The sequence below is a fragment of the Lissotriton helveticus genome, chromosome 12 (assembly GCF_964261635.1).
Source record: "Lissotriton helveticus chromosome 12, aLisHel1.1, whole genome shotgun sequence".
Lineage (NCBI taxonomy): Eukaryota > Metazoa > Chordata > Amphibia > Caudata > Salamandridae > Lissotriton > Lissotriton helveticus.
The window spans coordinates 64,705,068-64,727,256 of record NC_136073.1 but is presented as its reverse complement, the minus strand read 5'-3'; the positions used below and the strand labels follow the sequence as shown (position 1 = coordinate 64,727,256).

Below are 22,189 nucleotides of genomic sequence, written 5' to 3'. Positions count from 1 at the left end.
TTAAAGGACTAAGCCTTTCTTGGCTGCTATTTGTACTTACAACATGAAAGCTTGAACTTAAGACTGACATAGGCTTGTGTGCCTTTTTTCTTTTGTTTTAGGTTTCATAATTTAAATCACGGAAGGAAAGCCTTTGGGGTCATGATGCAGCCCTATGGAGATGCCCTAATCCTGATGCCAGTGTTCTCCTTCACGGGGAACACCGAGGTGTCCTTCAAGGTGCAGTACACGCTTGAGGACTTTGGCCTGGCCTCCAAGATGGTGTCCTTCCATCCCGTATACCTTCAGAAGCTGGCGCAGCACTGGAAGACCAAGGGGCTGAAGGTACATAGGTTGTCATCGGGATTCATGCTAGTCAGCGCGGCCCTTGAGCTCTGCGACACCATTACCCTATATGGCTTCTGGCCATTCAGCACCGACTGGAAGGGCAATAAACTTCGTTACCATTACTATGACAAGATCATGCCCAACAAGGCAGTGCACTCTATGCCTAAGGAATTCTTAATCTACTCTCAGATGCACATTGATGGGGCACTGCGGCTACACGCGGGGCAATGCTTCTGACATGGGACATTGGTTCTGATTAATTCCATGTGTAATTGCCAATAAGAGCATACATTCTGGAGAATTACTGGATTTTGGATTACACAATATATGTGAAATGATTGCCATTGTTTATACCGTAAAACTTTGTGTCATTTTCACACGCAGTAATATGTTTCGAGAAGATGTCTTGCCAAGAGGCATTTTCTGCTCAAAGCAGTCTCCCGCGGTAGCTTGAGTAGGTTTTCTATGCAATATAGGTCCTCACCTAGAAAAGTCACATGAGATACTTGGCATGCACCTTTGTGTAAATTAGCGTAATTTTCCCAACATTTTGAAGTGGCAGTATGTAAATTACATGTAGGCCTACTTCTTGCACTGCTGTGTCTTGCCTTTCACCCCACTGATGTCAAAATGGCTAGAGTGGCTAACATATCTTGTAAACAAATGTCTTTAGTAGTTTATAAAGATGTTCCAGAAAAACACTCCTTGCCTGTGTTTCTTTATTGATAATTAAATACTACTTAACAAATAAACACATTATTTATTATTGCACGCATTTTATCTTTTTTTTTTAAATATATCCAATAAAAGATTTTTTAATAAAGACTCGAAATTAGAACTGACAGAGTGTTCAGTTGAGCTGTGGGAATCCTGGCATTGAGAGGTGTGCATCTAGTTTGAAAAGCTGAATTCTCAAAAGGACCACTCACTGATCACAGTTCTCACCCACACAAGTGTACCTTCCTTCTTTCAATCAAGAATTTAATTATACCTCCCTTGCTTCTATCAAGAAATGGATTAAACCCTCTTCGCTTCAATCCAGGATTCTACTTTACCCTCTTGCCTTAAATTAGGATTGAACTATACCCACCTTACTTAAATCATGGATTGAATATACCACCTTTTCTTCAATCAAGGATTGGGTTATACCCTTCAACCACGGATTGAATAATACCCTCCTGGCTTTGTTCATGGATGTAATTATATCCCTTTTTCTTCATTCATAGATTGAATTATACCCTCTTTGCTTAAACACTGAATTGCATTATTCCCCTTTGCTTCAATCATGGATTGAATTATACCCCCTTTTCTTCATTTAAGGTCTGAATTATCCTCTCCGTCCTTCAATCATGAATTGAATTATACCCTCTTTGCTTCAATCAAGAATTAGATTATTATACCCTCCTTGATTTAATTAAGAAATTAAAAGGTGTGCACTTAGTTAAACATTTGTCAACCGCAGAAAGCCAGTAACAAAATATCTATAAAAGAGGCACATATAAGGCAATGTAAGTCTTCATAGTAAAATACAAACAAATAGAAATGTACTCAAGGGATCTTGAAGGAAATCTCTTGCCCCTTAAAGGAATTTGGCACTCAAACATAAAGTAACACATTACTGAAAGAGGATATATTATAAGATAATTATAATTTTATAACTCAATAACTTCAAGTATTGCATATAAAGTGCTGAACATACTGTATTGTAAAGTAATAACCGTAATCTTATGCCTCAACCTGTTAAGCCTACTGTATTCTAACAGTCCACATACATACACCCACCCACACACACAAACACACACAACACATACAAACCCATATTATAACATATTTTTCCACGTTCCCACACCTTTTTCCTCTGTGTCTTTTCTCTCTCTCATCCCCTCTTTCTGGCTCACTCCTCACACACACATATATTACAGCACAAAAGCCTACAGTTGTCAAAGTGATAACTCTAACAGCACACTTTACCCCCATTATGTCACATGCATTACATTGGCAGTCATTACATCACCGATAGGTTCCGCAATATTTACACAAGCAGTCTATACATTAACTGAAGATTACTTTGTAGGTAAGTACAAGTAAGTCAGCATTCTTGACACCTACTTAAAGCCTGCTTATGTCTCCCTCCATGAGGCAAACCTGTGTTAGGTGTAGGTGTCTGTGACAACATAAGTTTGCAATAACTTTCCGAACTGCTGCTTGTAGAGAGTTATGGAAACTGTAGGATAAGGTGGATATTTGAAAATCAGGGACTCAACAAAATAACAGTATCATCATCAAGTGTGAAGTAATCCATAAAGGAAATAGAAAACTAACGGGTGGAGGATAGAGCTAAAACATGCAGCAAGATATGCAGGTGTGGATGAATTTAAAGACAAAAATAGTGTGACATTGCAAAGGAATATATTGGATACAAATGCTGAGAAGGGCGATAGTAAGTAGCGGGTATTAATGTTGGGAAAATGAGAGAAAAAATAACTTACCAAATCCTGAGACATTATCTATCACAAATATTATGTATAAGTGAATTGAGTTATATGAAGTTTAAGAACTCTAGCATTACCTACACACAAGAAAGCTAGTGCAGCATTATTACAATACTGGAGTAATTTGAAGATGGATATGGGTAATAAATCAATTCAACTATTAATAAAACATCTATCAATTGAGCAGAAAAATATTTTTTCAGAAAATGAAAAGACAGAAAGATTTATTAAAAGAGGAAGGTCAGACAAGGGGAACAGAACAAGTACATTTTTTTACTTTTTTAGACAAAACGCACCTGAAGCATCTAGATCAGATCGCTAATTGGAACAAGAATGCTGTTTGAGGAAGAGGAAATTAAGAAAGAGTATTACAAGAAGAGGAAATATGTGGAACAGCAACAAAAAGAGAGACAAGATTTGGCAAAGGAAAAGCTCAGAAAATAATGAAACAATGAAAATGAACAATCTATCAAACATCGAATTCTCCCTCTAAGAAATATTACTTTATACCCAACGCAACCTACTGACTTAATCAACACAAAAAAATAGATTTATACCTGTTTCCAAGGGATTTCTGTTTAGGCACATGCCACTTAAAGTTAAAAAAAGAAAGAGATAATGATAAGAATAAAAATGGAAAGTGGAAAAATAATTAATTTACAAGTATGCAATCGTAAAAACATAATTGCACTTGTAGCAGAATTTGAAGAAAGATGAGGTTGGCTAGGATGTTGAATGGGTCCATGAATTTAATATACACACATATGAAAGAGGTCAGAGTGGCCTCCAAAAAAAAATACATCTAAATTCTGTCCTAATTACCAGCAGGTAATATTTTATGAGCGAATATTAAATGAACTTGATCAATCGGAGAGAGTAAATTCACATATGGAAAAACACAATTTTAACATTGGAAAAACAGAAAACCCAGAAAGCAGTATAAGTAGACAGAAGAATTTTTAAAAAAAGTAGACAGAAGAATTGCAATTAAACCAGTCATCGAATTTGGAAATGTGATGGTTAGGGAGCAGAAAAATATATTTGAAGACATCAACAAATATACAAAGATTAAGCAACATCCAATGCAATATCTAAAACCGACATACCACCAGGAATGGACAGAGAGGGAATTGATAGATTAGAAGGAAAAGAATATTTATGAGTAATGTATCATGAAATACCCACCCTCTGTCTAATTCCAAAGATCATAACAAGCATTTGCAATGCAATAGGTCTCGCATTAGGAAATTGTGAGCTATTGGTATTGTAAAGGACATTTTTATTTTAATATGTGTTTGCTTTGAAAATATATAAATTAATAGCATTGTTATTCACAAAGCCAATAGCTTACACTTTCCTAATGCGGGTCCTATTGGCAATGGCAATGCTTGTTGGTAGCAGGCAAGGACAGTCCTGTTGTGGTGCTGAGTGATGCTGTTGTGGTGCTGAGTGATGCTGTTGTGGTTGGGCTGAGTGATGTGGTGGTGTCCCAGAGTGACGTGGTGGTGTTCCTAGAGTGATGTGGTGGTGTCCCTGAGTGATGTGGTGGTGTCCCTGATTGATGTGGTGGTGTCCCTGAGTGATGTGGTGGTGCCCCTGAGTGATGTGGTGGTGCCCCTGAGTGACGTGGTGGTGCCCCTGAGTGATGTGGTGGTGCCCCTGAGTGATGCCCCAGAGTGATGTGGTGGTCTTCCGTGAGTGATGTGGTGGTGTTCAGTGAGTGATGTGGTGGTTTCTGTGAGTGATGTGGTGGTGTCCCTGAGTGATGTGGTAATGTCCCTGAGTGATGTGGTGGTGCCCCTGAGTGATGTGGTGGTGCCCCTGAGTGATGTGGTGGTGTCCCAGAGTGATGTGGTGGTGTCTCAGAGTGATGTGGTGGTGTCTCAGAGTGATGTGGTGGTGTCCCTGAGTGATGTGGTGGTGTCCTAGAGTGATGTGGTGGTGTCTCAGAGTGATGTGGTGGTGTCCCAGAGTGATGTGGTGGTGTCCTAGAGTGATGTGGTGGTATCCGAGAGTGATATGGTGGTGTCCCTGAGTGATGTGGTGGTGTTGTGAGGCGTGCAGCAGTGTGTGGTGTGCAGCAGTGTGTGGCGTGCAGCAGTGTGTGGCGTGCAGCAGTGTGTGGCGTGCAGCAGTGCATGACGTGCAGCAGTGCGTGGCGTGCAGCAGTGCATGGCATGCAGCAGTGCGTGGCGTGCAGCAGTGTGAGTAATGCAGCAGTGTGAGTAATGCAGCAGTGTGAGTAGTGCAGCAGTGTGAGGCGTGCAGCAGTGTGATTTGTGCGGTAGTGTGCAGCATACAGAAGTGTGAGTAATGCAGCAGTGTGCAGCATGCAGCAGTGTGAGGTGCGCAGCAGTGTGAGGCGTGCAGCAGTGTGAGGCGTGCAGCAGAGGGAGGCGTGCAGCAGTGGGAGGCGTGCAGCAGTGTGCAGGGTGCAGCAGTGTGATGTGTGCAGCAGTGTGATGCGTGCAGCATTGTGAGGCGTGCAGCAGTGTGAGGCGTGCAGCAGTGTGAGGCGTGCAGTAGTGTGAGGCGTGCAGCAGTGTGAGGCGTGCAGCATGCAGCAGTGTGAGGCGTGCAGCAGTGTGAGTAATGCAGCAGTGTGCGGCATGCAGCAGTGTGCGGCGTGCAGCAGTGTGAGGCATGCAGCAGTGTGAGGCATGCAGGAGTGTGTGGCGTGCAGCAGTGTGAGGCGTGCAGCGTGCAGCAGTGTGAGGCGTGTAGCAGTGTTAGGCGTGCAGCAGTGTGAGGCGTCCAGCAATGTGAGGCGTGCAGCAGTGTGTGGCGTGCAGCAGTGTGAGGCGTGCAGCAGTGTGAGGCATGCAGCAGTGTGAGGCGTGCAGCAGTGTGTGGTGTGCAGCAGTGTGTGGCGTGCAGCGTGCAGCAGTGTGAGGCATGCAGCAGTGTGTGGCGTGCAGAAGTGTGTGTGGCGTGCAGCAGTGTGAGGCGTGCAGATTCCTAATAGGCAGAGTTCAGAGCGGACAGCTGCTTGGCTGCGTTTCAAGTTGCTTTGGCTCCGCAATTGTCTGTGAAATCCTGGCCCCAAAGCTGGGTTTCCCTCTCAAATGTTCTTTTGGCAGCTCTCAGGGGTTGCTCGGTGCTTAATGCACAGAATTTTTCCCACACTGCCTCGGGATAGATAGCAAGCTACTTACTCGCTGACTGCCATCAATGGAAAAATAATAAAGAAAATGGTGCTTACGAGTTCTCACCTTGAACTCTTCAGAAACAATACTCACATTCCTGCCAACTTGAAGAACAATGTCAGTGTGAGAAGGGGCGGGGCCTCGTGCCGAGAAGTACCTAGGAGGCACTTTTGAACCCCACCCCGCCTCCTAGCCCCCCTCCACCCCACCCTCCAAAAAAGAAAAGATAAAGGAGGCTGGTGCCGATGTCCTGGGGTGTTTTCACACCCCTCAATGGACTTCAAGCATTTCGTTTTCCCTGCTAAAGTGTGATGATGAGAGCAGATATCGTGTGTCACACTGTGGCACCGTGTGATTTTGTTCCTGGACTGGTCTAGTCGCCCAGCAATCAGCCCATCTGCTTAAAATACAACTGCGTCACAGTGCTTTAGCGAGAAAACACTGCATGGTAAAACACTGCTGAAGCTCATAGAGATGATTACTTCAGTAAAGCAAACCTGCGAGTCATCATTCTTACTTAAGTGAAAATATAAAATAACGGCGCATGCGGATTAAAAAGTGTTAGCATTAGAATTGGGTGAGCTCGAGAATTTATAGCAGGAGCCGAGCAAGTAGAAGAGCCGAGCCAGGGGCCTGTCTGGAGGCTCTGGCCAAAGTGCGAGCCGAGTCCTCAAAATATGGTCATGTCAACCTAATTTAATGTACGTCATGGGTTCCTTTTAGGCATGTTACCTCTCTTATGACATAGACTGTGGGAGATTGGAGGAAATGCTGGTTGTTAATAGTATGGTTGGTTTACCCTATTACAGAAAAAATAAATTCAAATGGCAAACAGCTGAAAATGCATTTTAAAGTTGTGTGTTTTACTGGTAATTCAATAAAAGTCTTCAATTAAGGATTTGTTCGGTGATTTAATCCAGAGCACAAGATACTAACGTGTAACTAAAAATAAACTAGGGGAGGGCAAACAAATGTACTGTTCCTTCACTGGGAATAGTTGAAAGGGAGAACAGCTTGCCCCGGAAGAAGCCACCCCAACTTCAGGAAGGATCACACAAAAGCAAACACGCATAAAGATGCTGTTTCATCGACCCGGAAATGACGTCCCAAGTAGGCGGTGCCGGTAGTCAATATTCCATTAGTGCTTTAATGGACTGGCTGAGCGGTTCGCACTCCGGTTGATGAAAGCGTTGTGACTTACCAAAGCGTAGAGGTAAAAGTGTCCCGTACGGAGTTGCGGGGCAGCCTGGAATAAGACAGAAGAAAACACAGTGACACTGTCTGGCCAGTGAGTAAGACAAACTGAGTTTTCTGCTCGTTATTTTCGTTCCTTTAGATTGATATTTTCAGTCACTTGCCCTTCGCTGGGAGAGGCGCACAGATCTTTGAAATGGCATTTGAACAATTAGGCCTATCGTTTGCAATGTAACGTAGTTGCAGTGCTTTCAACATTGTTTAGTGTGTAAAGCTTTTAACTTACTTCACTTACGGTGTGTAGCAATCCACGGTAGTTCTTGGCATACCCCTTTCAACAATGGCCCACGGTAGGAATTATCAGGGCACAAGTTCTAAAACAAGTCGGACTGGAGCCAGAACACCCTTGGAAGAGACGCGGGAGGGCAGGAGCGTGACGCCGTGAGCGTGCACGTTGGCGTTCCCTGCGGCTCGTGCCAGTGGCGGCGCCTGCAGTCTTCGCCCGTTTCTGGGGAAGCGCATCTTAGAAGCGCGTTCACAGACCGGTGTCTGCTCGTGCACTGGTCTGTACCACTTGGGGGAGGCAACACAACGACAATAAGGCTCGCTGGCGGCAGCGCTTTGCGCTGCAACGCCAGGCGAGCCCTAAAAATGAGACACAACTTCCAGGGACATTAATAATTGTCTTCTTTGATTCACTTTTGAAAAAAAACGGGCAAATATATAGGACATTTTTGGCACTCCTGGTAAAATGACTACCAGTCTACATCTGAGATGTGATGGACTTTCCTACATACATATGGAGAGTTCCTTGACCCCCACAAAATAGGATGGAACCATGGCCGTAACAATCCAGCACACATAGATTCCACAAGGGGTTTAAAGGCTAGCAAAGCCTTCCTGAAAGAAAGATTGATATACAAATTAAAACACAATAGAATGTTAGAAATGCTCTCATCTCAATCAGTTTACACAACAACTACTTGTTTAATCTGGTACAATCATGGGCCACTTATTTGTCACGTTTTATAGAAATTTGGTGATGAGCTGGTATTAGAAAGTAGAAGCATAGAATGAGGATAATGAGAAATATGTGAATATAATAGTATTGAGCTTGTGATATGTAGATGATTTATTTAACCTTTGGGAAGGACACTACCATGAAGACAACAATGGAGACAATAGATCTTTAACATTCAATGCTTTAGAAAGAAAGTGGGTCTAAATCAATCAATCACTCAGGAAATTTGTAGAGCGCACAACTCATCCATGAGGGTCTCAAGGCGCTGGGGGGGAAGAGGGGGTGGGGGAGTAGCTGCTGCTCTAACAGCCAGGTCTTGAGATGAGAGCCGTGGTTTCACCGTTGTCCAGCAGGGCCCAGATGTCATCAATGGCGGGGATGAGGGCAGTTACGATGCTGTGGTTGCTGCGGATCCCAGACTGGGAGGGGTCCAGGATGTTGTTCTCCACGAGGTAGCGGGTCAGCTGCTTGTTGACGGTTTTCTCGATGACCTTCGCCGGGAACGGGAGCAGGAAGATGGGCCGGAAGTTCTTTAGGTCCCTCGAATCTTCCTTGGGTTTCTTGAGCAAGGAGTTGATCTTGGCGTGCTTCCAGCTCTCCGGGAAGGTCGCGGTCTTGAAGGAGCTGTTAATGGCCTTGCGGAGATGGGGTGCGATGGTGGCGCTGGCTTTGTTGAAGATATGGTGCGGGCACGGGTCTGACGGGGAGCCGGAGTGGATGGTGTTCATGATTTTGATGGTATCGTCGTTGTTAATGTTAGTCCAGGTGAGCAGGGGGTCGTTGTGGGTGGTGGTCGTGGGGTCTGAGGTGTCGTTGGCTGTCGTGGTGGTCTGGTTGTCGAAGCTGTCGTGGATGTCTGTGATCTTGCGATGGAAGAAGGTGGCCAGGGAGTTGCACAGGTCTTGCGATGGTGGGATGTTGTTGGTGTTGGAGCTGGGGTTGGAAAGTTCCTTCACGATGTTGGAGAGCTCTTTGCTGTTAAGTGCGTTGTTGTCGAGGCGGTCCTTGAAGGAGGTCGTTTTGGCAGATCTGATGAGGTTATGGTGTTGGTGCATGGCGTTCTTGTGGGCTGTGTGGTTCTCCGGTGTCTGTTCACGATGCCATTTCTTCTCTAGTCTTCGGCAGGTTTGTTTGGAGGTCCGGCGGTCCGCGGAGAACTAGCTGGCATTCTTGTTGGTGTGTCTGTTGGAGGGTTTCTTGATCGGGGCGAGGGTGTTGGCGGTCGTTGATCCAACGCCTGAGGTTGCTGGCGTCGGGGTCGGCGGGTGGGCTTTGGGCGAGGGCGGTGTTTAGCTGGTCTTCGGTGATTTTGCTCCAGCAGCGGCGGGGGATCTGTTGGGTGCGGTGGTGCTTGGTGGGTTTCCGGAAGGTGAAGTGGATGCAGCGATGGTCGGTCCAGTGGAGTTCGGTGGTGTGGCTGAAGGAGACGTGGGAGCTTGAGGAGAAGATAGGATCAAGGGTGTGGCCGATGGAGTGGGTGGGCATTGTGACGAGCTGTCGGGAGTCCGAGGTTGGCATGGTTGTCGATCAGGGTGGTGAAGTTGGTGTCGTTGTTCTTGAGGTGGAAGTTCAGGTCTCCGAGGAGGATGTAATCCGTGGAGTGCGTGCTGACGAAGTTGGCGATGGAGTCGATGAACTGAGGCCGGGTTCCGGGTGATCTGTAGATCATAGTTCCTCTCAGGGTGGTGTTGTGATCAGTGTGGATCTGGAAGCGCAGGTGCTGAGGATGTTGTCGGAGTTGGTTGAAACCTTGAGGGTGGACGTGTGGATGATGGCGATTCCCCCTCCTACTCCGTTGGTGCCGTCTCTGCGGGTGATCTTGTAGCCGTCTGGGATGGCTATGGTAATGTCCGATGCCGAGGATTCGTTCATCCAGGTCTCTGTCAGGAAGGCGACATCCGTGGAGGATGTGTCGAGCAGGTCCCAGAGTTCGACTGCGTGTTTGCGTGCGGTACGGGTGTTCAGTAGTATGCATCTGAGGTGGTTGCGTCCTGTCCTGGTGGGTGGGTTGGCTGCTCGGAGACAGGTGAAGGGTCCTTTGGTGCGCTTCGGGGTGGCCAGGAAGCAGCTATTTGATCGTCCGGTGTTGGCAACGTAGTGGTGTCGGGCAACGTGGCATTTGCGGAGGCCAGGGGTACTTGCGCTGGGTGCGGTCCAGGCGTAGACAGGCGCAGACGGGCTTGCCTTAGCCGCCTTAGCCGCCATATAGGAGGAGGTGGGAGGGAGTAGCAGCTGGGAGGCGGGAGTGGGGTGGCAAATCGACAAGCAGGGGGCGGCCCGCAGTAGAGGCAGCGGTGGGAAAAACAAGCAGGTGAAAAACGGAAGGCAAAGGCAGTGAAGTCCAAAACCAGAAATAGGGAAACCGATGAACAGAAGCAAATACAGTAACAGATAACAGTTGCCAAGAAACAAACAGTTACAGGAGAGGCACAATATGAGAGGGAGGGGCAGCGTTGAACTACAGCAGCAGGGGGCTGAGGCACGAGCACACGGGTGGCGCTGTGCAGTGGGGGAGCAGCCTAACCTGTAAACAGGGTCAAGGGTAAATGAAAGAGTGCTGAAAAAGGGAAAACAGACAAGTTAGATCACACCTGATATTGCAGTTGAACACACTGCAGCCCATAGGTCACAATCTTGATGCAGATTTGTGTGTACATCTTGGAGATTGAAATAACAAATGGAGGAACATTTGATAGATGTAAGAACATGTCAATCTAACATCTGAAGAATGAAAGAAAAGCATTAATGAAATAAAAACATATCAAGATGAATTGTTTCAATGAATAGTGGTGGTGGTGAGAATTAATAAAAGTGTAAGACAGATGATTAAACTTTATAAAGGGCTTCTAGTGGGAGTAATTAAATAAGTAAAAACCACTAAAACACCAAAATCAATGCAAACAACTTACATTTAAAGTGCACGAGTAAGAATGAGGCTGATTTTCTGAACACGAAGATATATATCAAAAACAAACTATTGTTAAGAAAAAAACAGCAGGAAATTCAATATTACATGCTTCCAGTTGCTTGTCTTACAAACCAAGAGCTCACATCACAACTTACGCCTTACCATGCAATAAATGCTATCTACAAAGAGCAATTCATGGGTGGTGGCAGGAATTATGATGTTAATTGTAACGTTCCATGTAGTAATACGGGAAATTGAGAGTTTTTTTAGTTTTGTACTTGCTGAACTATAACTAACACATAACTGTGATTTTTCAGTGTATATATATATATATATATATATATATCCAACCAAAGCAGAGTCCCAATTGAGAAGCAAGCCTTGTGAAGGTAGATTAAAACCCACTTTATTGGTAATGAACAGCCTGCCAGCAGGCTCGTTCCAGGAAGCAGTGGTGTCCCAAGTTCAAACGCCAGACGCGTTTCAGGCGAACTGCCTTTCTTCAGTGGCGTAAAATGGCAAATGCAGGCTGCAGGCGCTTACCAGAGAACACTACGATATTCATCCCCTGCTGCGGTAGGCGTGGCCTCATGTGAGGCATGCTGGGTGATGTAGTCTTCTCATATTAATCCACAGTGGGCGCGCCTCCATGCCTGCATGTGGAATCTGCCTAGTAAAGGTGTGTCTTCCAGGGCTGCCCCTGCCCCGCTTTGTGTGCTGTTCACTGGGGTGTCGGAGCTTGCCTCCTCTGCATGATTTCGGCTCCGCCTTCACTCCTTCGTGGACAGCGCATACCGTCCAGGATCCGTTGTAACGACAGGTTTGTTCTCGCGACCTGGGGGGCCGCTATAGATCCAACCAAAGCAGAGTCCCAATTGAGAAGCAAGCCTTGTGAAGGTAGATTAAAACCCACTTTATTGGTAATGAACAGCCTGCCAGCAGGCTCGTTCCAGGAAGCAGTGGTGTCCCAAGTTCAAACGCCAGACGCGTTTCAGGCGAACTGCCTTTCTTCAGTGGCGTAAAATGGCAAATGCAGGCTGCAGGCGCTTACCAGAGAACACTACGATATTCATCCCCTGCTGCGGTAGGCGTGGCCTCATGTGAGGCATGCTGGGTGATGTAGTCTTCTCATATTAATCCACAGTGGGCGCGCCTCCATGCCTGCATGTGGAATCTGCCTAGTAAAGGTGTGTCTTCCAGGGCTGCCCCTGCCCCGCTTTGTGTGCTGTTCACTGGGGTGTCGGAGCTTGCCTCCTCTGCATGATTTCGGCTCCGCCTTCACTCCTTCGTGGACAGCGCATACCGTCCAGGATCCGTTGTAACAACAGGTTTGTTCTCGCGACCTGGGGGGCCGCTATAGATCCAACCAAAGCAGAGTCCCAATTGAGAAGCAAGCCTTGTGAAGGTAGATTAAAACCCACTTTATTGGTAATGAACAGCCTGCCAGCAGGCTCGTTCCAGGAAGCAGTGGTGTCCCAAGTTCAAACGCCAGACGCGTTTCAGGCGAACTGCCTTTCTTCAGTGGCGTAAAATGGCAAATGCAGGCTGCAGGCGCTTACCAGAGAACACTACGATATTCATCCCCTGCTGCGGTAGGCGTGGCCTCATGTGAGGCATGCTGGGTGATGTAGTCTTCTCATATTAATCCACAGTGGGCGCGCCTCCATGCCTGCATGTGGAATCTGCCTAGTAAAGGTGTGTCTTCCAGGGCTGCCCCTGCCCCGCTTTGTGTGCTGTTCACTGGGGTGTCGGAGCTTGCCTCCTCTGCATGATTTCGGCTCCGCCTTCACTCCTTCGTGGACAGCGCATACCGTCCAGGATCCGTTGTAACGACAGGTTTGTTCTCGCGACCTGGGGGGCCGCTATAGATCCAACCAAAGCAGAGTCCCAATTGAGAAGCAAGCCTTGTGAAGGTAGATTAAAACCCACTTTATTGGTAATGAACAGCCTGCCAGCAGGCTCGTTCCAGGAAGCAGTGGTGTCCCAAGTTCAAACGCCAGACGCGTTTCAGGCGAACTGCCTTTCTTCAGTGGCGTAAAATGGCAAATGCAGGCTGCAGGCGCTTACCAGAGAACACTACGATATTCATCCCCTGCTGCGGTAGGCGTGGCCTCATGTGAGGCATGCTGGGTGATGTAGTCTTCTCATATTAATCCACAGTGGGCGCGCCTCCATGCCTGCATGTGGAATCTGCCTAGTAAAGGTGTGTATAATATATATATTACCTACTGGCGGTCGCCAGTAGGTAGTTATAGTTAGGATTGGCTACCATAGGAAATCTGCAACATTCTATTGGGAATAACTCTGGCGCCGCTTGAGGAATTTGTGTGTAATTTTCGAAAATTTTGGCCAGCTCCGCTGCGCTCTTTCCCTGAAAGTTTCGGGGGGATTCGTGGGGGCTGAGAAAAAAGGGGGGTCCCAAAACGTGTTTTCCTCATGTTAATTTCCATAGGACGGTCTGACAAGTCTACAGCCCGAACCACTGAACGGAATTACGCCAAACTTGGCAAAATTGTAGGGACTGGTACGCAGATGTGCCTTTGCTATATTTGCTGAAAATTGCTACAGTGTTTTTTTTAAATTAACTTCAAAAACACATATATATCTATAGGCGCGCTCCGAGCGCTCACGGTACGCGTACCGGGGAGCGCACCCGGCTACGGGAGTGCGCGAGCGGAAAGCTGATTGGCTGTCGGATGTCTGTCAACATTCTAAACAGTCCGGAGAGTCCGCCATCTTGTGTCTCGGTAGAATCGAGACACAAGAGGTGAAAAAGAAAGGGGGATATAATTAAAAGGGGGCAGAGTGGACACATCCTGACCCCTAGGTTTTCTGAGAGGGGCCTAGAAGGACCCTGAAGGGCAAAAAAACTTTTTTATTTCTTTTTTTATTTTCGCGGGGTAAGTGCTGGGTGCGTTCCCGGGTACGCTCTCTGGTACGGGCACCCTGAGCGCACCACGGGGAAAAACAGTGTAAAAAAATAGAGTAAAAAAATAAAGTTGAGTGTTTAGAGGTAATAACACAGCCACACTTCCTCACTTATGTTTCTTTCCTCTCTCACTCAGGGCCTCATTTATGAGAAATGACGCATCGATGCGTGAAAGCAGCGATGCATCACTTCTCAGTGCGCTCTCCTTGCGACATTCCTGTTGCGTCATATTTAATGTAAGACGCATCATGTCGCAAGGAGTTACAGATACGTCAGTATTTCTGACGTATCTGTAAGCGCAAAAGAGACGCATTGCTGGAGTGTGTCACAAAAGTGACGCAACTCCAGCAATGCATCCTTTCACATGAGGCAAGCCCCATGTGAAAGGGCCTGCGTCAGTCTTACGCCTGCTGTGAGGCGTCCTAAAAGTGACGCAGTGAAATCTCATAGATTTCACTGCGTCACTTCTACGACCCTTCCTTGCGTCAATACGCCCCCTTTGCATACATTATACCTGGCGCAGGTATAATGTGGCGCAGGGGTTTACAAAGTGACGCATCTACCTAGATGCGTCACTTTGTAAATATGACTCAACAAGGTGCAATTTTTACACCACTGGTGCGTCACAAAAAGTGACGCACCGGCGGTGTGAAAGTGACACATGGCCTCATAAATAAGGCCCTCAGTCTTATACTCTCACTTTTTCTTTCACTTTCTCTGTCTCTTCACTTCCTTACTCACCTTGTCTCACACTCACTTGTCTTTATCCAGTCTGTATCTCCACTCTTTCCTAAACATTAGTGCTCTTTTCTTACCCTTCCACACCCCCGTTCCTTTACTACATTTTCTTCACTTATCCTCATTCCCCATGTTCACTCTCCTTCTCCTCACTCTCCTTACCCATACTCACTTTCTTTCAGTCCCCCTACTTCACTTCCCTTCCCCTCTCATCCCTTTCTTTGCTTTCTCATTCACTTTCCTCTTCTCTCTAACTGCACTCCACTTCAGTTACTCTTTTTCATTTTTTTAAGAATACAGCTCTTTTTTGAGAATTGGAGGTAGTTCTAAAAATAACTTTTTTTTCCTTCTTTTTTTGTTTTTTTCTCAACAAAAACAAAAACGGAATGGCAAACTGCTCAACAGGAGCAAACAAAAAAAGGGCTGGGGACGGCAGCGGTGGTTCTCTATTGCTCGAGCAATGATCAAAATACTTTGTTCCCCGTAACAAAGTAGTGCATCACAATGTTTGCATTTGATTGAGGCCTCATTAAAAACAGTCTGAATATTTGGGATCAGCTGTTCTGGTCGCCCCCTCACCGATGCAGTTGCTCCTCCAGTTGAAGTTGAGGCACCATCCCTTGGAGCCTTTCGTGCCAGAGCCCTGACACTCTCCCGGGCATAGTTCTGGGGGTGCCTCCTCTGGACGTGCCGAATCATAGTTGAATTACCAAAACTGTACTTCCTTCTGGGGTCTCCTCGAGAAAGTACAGTATGGCAGATCTTACACTCCACCTTTGGAGCATTTACTTTTTTAAGTCCCTCAGGTATAGAAAATATTTTCCAAATGAAATGTTCTTTCACCTTCGGCTGAGGAGGCTCTTCATCTATGAAACCATCTGACTCCTCACTGCTGCTGGATGCTCTGGCAGCCATTCTATCCACAGATTGTTAGCACAGAAAAAAAGAGGTCGTGCTCTCACCAAAGTGAAAGAAGAAGAAGTGAAGGAAAAGGGTGGGGTTTTCATTCTTTGAAAAAAAAAACTGTTAGCAACCAATGAAAATTGTTATTTTAAGGTCACATGACTTGACGCGCTTACGCTACGCGCACCGGAGTGCTTCCGGGGGTGCTTACGCGGCGCGAACGTAGGCGCTTCCGGGGGCGCTTATGCGGCGCGCCTGAGTGACGTTTTGGTAGCTTTACGGAAATGCAAAATCATTTTCATTCGGAAAATCAAAAATACTGCTTTTATAAGTATGGTACAGAATGTCTTGCATTATTATTTAGTTTTCATACATATTTTTTTTACGAACGCAGAATTAGCGCTCTCGCTGCGCTCTCGGGAGAGCTTACCGGTGCGCGCACCATGAGCGCTCCAAGTCAAAATGATACGGGTAAGCTTGCCGGTGCGCACACCCTGAGCGCACCAGGAAAAAATGATTAAATAATATATATACATTGAACAAATAATTAAAAACATATATATATATATATAATTAATAGTTGTAAAAAACAGCTAATAAAAAAAAAATCGTAGGTTACAAAGTCGATATACAAAGGAATTAGCTTTTAAAAAAACTATGAAATTCACTGAAAAAACCATAGGTTTCACAAACGTTATAGTTAGGAATTAGCATTTAAAAAACCTTTGAAATTCACTGAAAAAACCATAGGTTTCACACTCGTTATATAGTTAGCTAAACATTTTACTCATACAAAACCATTGAAATTCCCACGTTATAGTTAGTTGGACTCACTATAACTCGCGCGCCCGCAATCCACTGCTCATGATGTCACATATTACATCATTCATGACATGGTCAGTGATATCACTGATGACATCACTGATGACATCTCAAATGATATCACTGATGACATCATCCAGTGAATGTGTGTTTCTGAAAAGTAAAAATATGTTTTATATATTGAAGAATGAGTGTATGTATGAGTGTCTGGATGAAGGATTTAGTAGGTGCGTGACTGACTGTATGAGTGAGTGATTAAATGTGTCTTATTGAATGCATTGGTTAGTAACTAAACTGTCTGAATGTGTGCATCAGTATGTCTGTTGTTGTGTAAGCTGCTGCATGTGTTGATCAGTAGCTATTTGAGTGGTTATATGGGTTATTGATTGGTTGCCCAAATATTTGTATGTGAGGGTGAGTGTATGTGTGGGTGGCTGGGAGGTGTGTGACTCTGTGCATATATGTGTGAGCAGTTGATTCACTTGGTATATAGGTTCAAGAGTGCATGTGGAAAGAGCTGTATGGGTGGTTGACTGTGTGCATGGGTGTGTTGGTGAGTGAATGGCTATCTCAGTGCTCCATGTCCAAGTAAGTACATATGTAAAACACACTGCATTTGAGAGTTGGCATATATAAATGACTATACATGAGAGCCTGTGATTGCGTAAGTGACTGTATGGATCAATGTGTACTTGTATCAGTGATTGTAAAAGAGAGTAAGTATGTGTTAGTATATGTTTGAATAAGTAAGGTTTAGTGTGTAAAACTGTGTAGTTGAGGAAATGGGAGTGTGATTGATTCTTTGCATAACTGACTAGGTGTGTGAGTAACTCTGTGGATGAGTGTCAGCGTGTGAGTGTCTGTATAGGTGTATGAGTGGATATGATAGTGTTCTATTGATGAGTGACTGTATGTATGAGTGATTGTATGTGTGAATGAGTGGATGTGTGTGTAGACCTAGAAATCAGTGAGTGCGTATGTAGTTACTGGTATTGGTGTGTCAATAATTTCAGGAATGGTAGTTTGTATTTAACACTGGGTGTATCAAAGTTTCGATTAGAGTGTGAGGAGGTGCATCGTATTATCACATGGATGATGTCGTCAGTGATGTCATCAGTGATGTCATTTGAGATGTCATCAGTGATGTCATTTGAGATGTCATCAGTGATGTCATCAGTGATGTCACTGACCATGTCATGAATGATGTAATATGTGACATCATCAGCAGTGGATTGCGGGCACGCGAGTTATAGTGAGTCCAACTAACTATAACGTTGGAATTTCAATGGTTTTGTATGAGTAAAATGTTCAGCTAACTATAACGAGTGTGAAACCTATGTTTTTTTCAGTGAATTTCAAAGCTTTTTAAATGCTAATTCCTAACTATAACGTTTGTGAAACCTATGGTTTTTTCAGTGAATATATATATATATATATATATATATATATATATATATATATACATACATATATATATATATATATGTATATATATCTCAAAGAAAACAATCCTGCTCCAACGAAGAAGAGGTACGTACACGAGGTATGTATGGATATGGCTTCTTTATTGTAAGTCAGGTCTCCCTCGACCCCGCATTGAAAGAGACGCGTTTCGCCTGCGTGACAAGCTTTGCCAATCTAATTGGCGCCATAGAGTTGCATGAATATATAGCCCTCCACCCTCCTTCAGGCAAGAATAGACATAGAAGGTAGACTGTGTGATCGTAAATACCACTGGTAGAACATGCTAGTCTAAACATATACTTAAAATGCAAAGTGCAAGACATTCATTGAAGATTTTAAATGACTTCATAATACACAGTCAGCATGTATACCAACAATTAAACATAATCAGCTTCCTAATATGTGCACAAAGGAAACATCTATATGTGTCTTAATCTGCCTTAGATATGAACCTGTCATAATGACAAGCCGAGGTGCTTTAATGTTAAAAATGATGGCGCCAATGCTCTCAAAATATGCTGCCTCACTGAAGCGTGTGAGTACGGGCAAATTTACAAGAAAGCCATAGGCAAATACTGCCGGCGCATTGCATTTTGTTTTTAAGTAATTGCATGTTTTTATTGTAGTGTTCACACTAGATATTTTTATAAATCTATTAGTTTGGCACCTGGGTAGACGCGGGCGGGGCATCTTCCTGCTCCCACGCGATCCTCCCTTAGACTCCCAGCACTACTACCCCGCTCTCCGAGTGCGGGGCCGTCCGTGCGAGCGGACCCGCCATCTCTGGAGGTAGCGGTCTAGTCTTCCAACCTGGTGGGGCATAAAAAAGGGATGACGGCGTGAACGCCGAAGGCGCGCCAAAGGCAAGCCTGTCTGCGCCCGTCCGCGCTAAGGACGCTAAGGACGTGCTCAGCGCCATACATGCTGCCGCTTCTCGGGGAACTTTGGAAGAAAATGGGGGCTCTCCCATCATAAGGTATACTATGGCCGAGTTACATGATATAGAGGTGTTGGGTAGAGGTAGGGGGTCTATTAAACTTGAGGCAACAGCCTCTCCGACCTCAGACTTCATGAGCAGCGATTTGTTATCTTGCGGGCTTCTGAATGTAAGATCCCTGCCTAAACATGGGTTGGAAACCCAATTGCTGCTGGAGTATCATGGGTTGGAAATCCTGTTCTTAACTGAAACTTGGACTCGTCCAGACTGTGATGTTGACCCGGGGGTGGCTTGTCCACCAGGGTTTAAATTCTGTCACAAGCCTAGACTTAATGGGAGAGGGGGCGGTATTGGAGTAATTTACAAGGACACCTGGGATCTGGTTAATATTGATGTTGGTAATATTGATACTGGTGAGGCTGAAGGATTAGAGCTGCTAGGGTTTGCCATCAAAAATGCCCATGCCTACGTGTTGACAGGGATTATATGCTACAGGCCCCCGGGGGTCTTCACATGTCTCCAACAGCAGATATTACTGGAGACTATAGCTAATTTGGTTGCTGGTCATCAGAGAATTGTGATATTAGGGGATTTCAACCTCTGGATGAATGGTCCCCTTAATTCAGGGTATCTAAATGTTCTGCAGTCATCTGAGGGCCTGGGTCTTGTTCAGCAGGTGTCTGGAGCAACCCATAAGGGAGGCCATACACTTGATCTGATCTTTGCTGAAGAGAATCTTCTTACTATTAATGAGTATTTACATTTGGTCTGGTCAGACCATTTTTTTATTAAATTTGCAGTGAACATGGTCAAAAAGAATCCCCGGGCAAATGGGGTCAAAAAACCTATGTGGGCCGTGACTGGAAGGGTATTTTACGCAAGCAAAGCTCTGTCTCGCTGTTTGCAGTAGACAGCTGTTTCTCAGCTTCCAAGTCTGTAGATGAGAACTACTCTGCTCTGTGTGCAAAGATCACGGCAGACTTGGATGTTGTGGCTCCGTTGAAAAAACATAGAACTAGAGGTAGGCCCTCGGAACCTTGGTTCAATGACAGTTTAAAAACTATGAAACGGGACAGCAAGCAGGCAGAGAAAAAGTGGAGAAGGGGCTATGCTGTGTTGGATAAAATAGTCTGGAAAACCAAGATTGCAGTATATAAAAAGGAGATAATTAGAGTCAAGGCAGAACACTTTGCGAGTCTGATTCTGAATGCCCCTAATGCTGCTAAAAGTATTTTTACTATTCTAAAAAAATCTTACTAACCCGGAATGTACAATAAAACAGACACCCCCCTCTCAGGATCTGTGCAATAATCTGGCAAATTTTTTCATTTTAAGATTAAAGCTATTATCGACGAGTTAGGGGAGAAGAACGATCTTCTGATGCCGGGCACTTCTGACTCGGCGGGTAGAAGATATGTGGAAAATGAGTCGGAGAACATTGTGGCTGATCATCTGGACAGTAATAGTGAAAATGCACTAACCGGGTTTGAACCACTGTCTATGGAGGAATTCTGTAAAATAGCTAAGGGTATTTTGTCCGGTTCTCCTCTTGACCCCGTCCCTCACAAAATTTGGAAGACCTTTGAGAGAGAGAGCTGTTTCCCATGCTTAGGCGTATCTGTAATCAGTCCCGTAATAGCGGGATAGTTCCGTTGCAGTGGAAACAGGCTTTGGTAACTCCCTTGCTGAAAAAGGCGACCCTGGACCCAGAATGCCCTAACAATTACAGGCCGATTTCTCTCCTACCCTTCTCGGCTAAGGTCATGGAGAAAGTGGTTAGTGTTACCCTCTCTAGCTACCTGGAGCAGCACAAACTGCTGGATGAGGTGCAATTCGGCTTTCATCCTGCCCATGGTACAGAGTCGGCCCTGGTGGCCGTGTTGGACGAACTTGGGTCGCGTGCAGACAGGAATCAGGCAGCGGTTCTCATCCTGCTTGACCTGTCTGCCGCGTTCGACACGGTTAACCATGGAGCTCTGATGAGCAGGCTGGAAGAGGTGGGAGTGAAGGGCTGCGCCCTGCAATGGGTGCATTCCTTTCTTACGGATCGAACTCAGGCGGTGTCCCTTCCTCCGTATCGGTCCGAACAGATTACCATCTCTCATGGGGTACCTCGGGGCTCGGCTATCAGCCCGATACTCGTCAATATTTATATGAAACCCTTGATTGCGGTTGTCAAAGAGCATGGTATTAACATCACTAACTATGCCGACGACACGCAGCTCATTTTTTCTTTGGAGGGTGAACACTCTATATCTATTGAGGAGTTTCATTGTTGCCTGCGTGACACTGCTCAATGGTTGAAAAATAATTCGCTACAATTTAATGCTGGTAAGACGGAGGTCCTCTTCTGTCCTGTGGACAGGATTCCTTCAGCGCTGCCGAGCAATTTCTGGCCTAGTGATATGTCAACTGTAGTGAGACCAGTGGAGAAGGTGCATAATTTAGGCATTATGTTCAATAATAAAATGACTATGGAGGCCCAAGTAACCAAAACTGTGGGAAGTTGCGTGGCGATCATTAGGTCTCTACGCAAAATTCTCCCCTTACTACCTCCTCAAGCACAGGCACTAGTGGTACAGAATTCAGTCTTGAGTAGACTGGACTACTGTAATGCCCTTCTGCTTGAATCCCCCAAGCCCTGCTGGACAGACTTTTGAGAATCCAGCCTTCGCAGCTAAGCTTGCTTTGGGTTGGCCGAAACGTTCCTCATCCTCTAGGGCCCTTGCAGAGCTTCACTGGCTGCCGGTGGGACAGAGAGTAAAGTTCAAGTCCCTTTGTCTTGTGTTTAAAGCTCTGCATGGGATGGGCCCGGCTGTGTTTCAGAGGAAATTTATGTGGTACGTCCCAGCTAGGGACCTCCGTTCTGCCTCAGCCAGACTGGTTTAGGTGGCCAGCTTTAGGAAAGTCAGAACTGGTGGCAGAACTTTTACGGTTGCTGCGGCCAGACTTTGGAACGGACTCCCCTTGGAACTAAGACAGATTAGCCAACTCCTACTATTTAGAAGAAGGTTAATAACCTGGCTTTTTCCCGGGTGTTTGGCAGGCAGCCCGGTGGCAGTGGGCTCGTTCTGCCGACATTGGAGAGCTGAGAGTGAGAGAGAGCCTCTCTTGATATTTATGATATCTCGCCCCGCTGATTACGAGCGGCGTCGTCTTTTTTAGCGCATTGTTTTTAATACTGTCTGGTAACCTTACCTTCAAAGTTGTGCAGGTTACTAATTCCTGTTTTCACTTGCAGAGCGGAGCGGCTGGCTGGGGGCTGTTTGAAATCGCGGGTCCCCAGCGCAGCGGGCGCCATCTTTGTT

General features: G+C 45.6%; 1 protein-coding gene and 1 long non-coding RNA gene across 6 annotated transcripts in view; one reads left to right on the top strand and one right to left on the bottom strand.

The window, feature by feature from the left end:
- The window catches only part of LOC144799023 (alpha-2,8-sialyltransferase 8F-like), a 358,709-nt gene extending 357,611 nt beyond the window's left edge, over nt 1-1,098 (top strand). For all 4 annotated transcript variants that reach the window (XM_078670182.1, XM_078670181.1, XM_078670184.1 and 1 more), the window contains one exon: nt 102-1,098. In XM_078670182.1, the coding sequence (XP_078526308.1) occupies nt 102-564 (463 nt within the window). In that variant the 3' untranslated portion in view covers nt 565-1,098. The remainder of the gene's footprint in view (nt 1-101) is intronic.
- The window catches only part of LOC144799025 (uncharacterized), a 708,806-nt gene that overhangs the window by 407,127 nt on the left and 279,490 nt on the right, over nt 1-22,189 (bottom strand). The gene's annotated exons all lie outside the window — the stretch shown is intronic.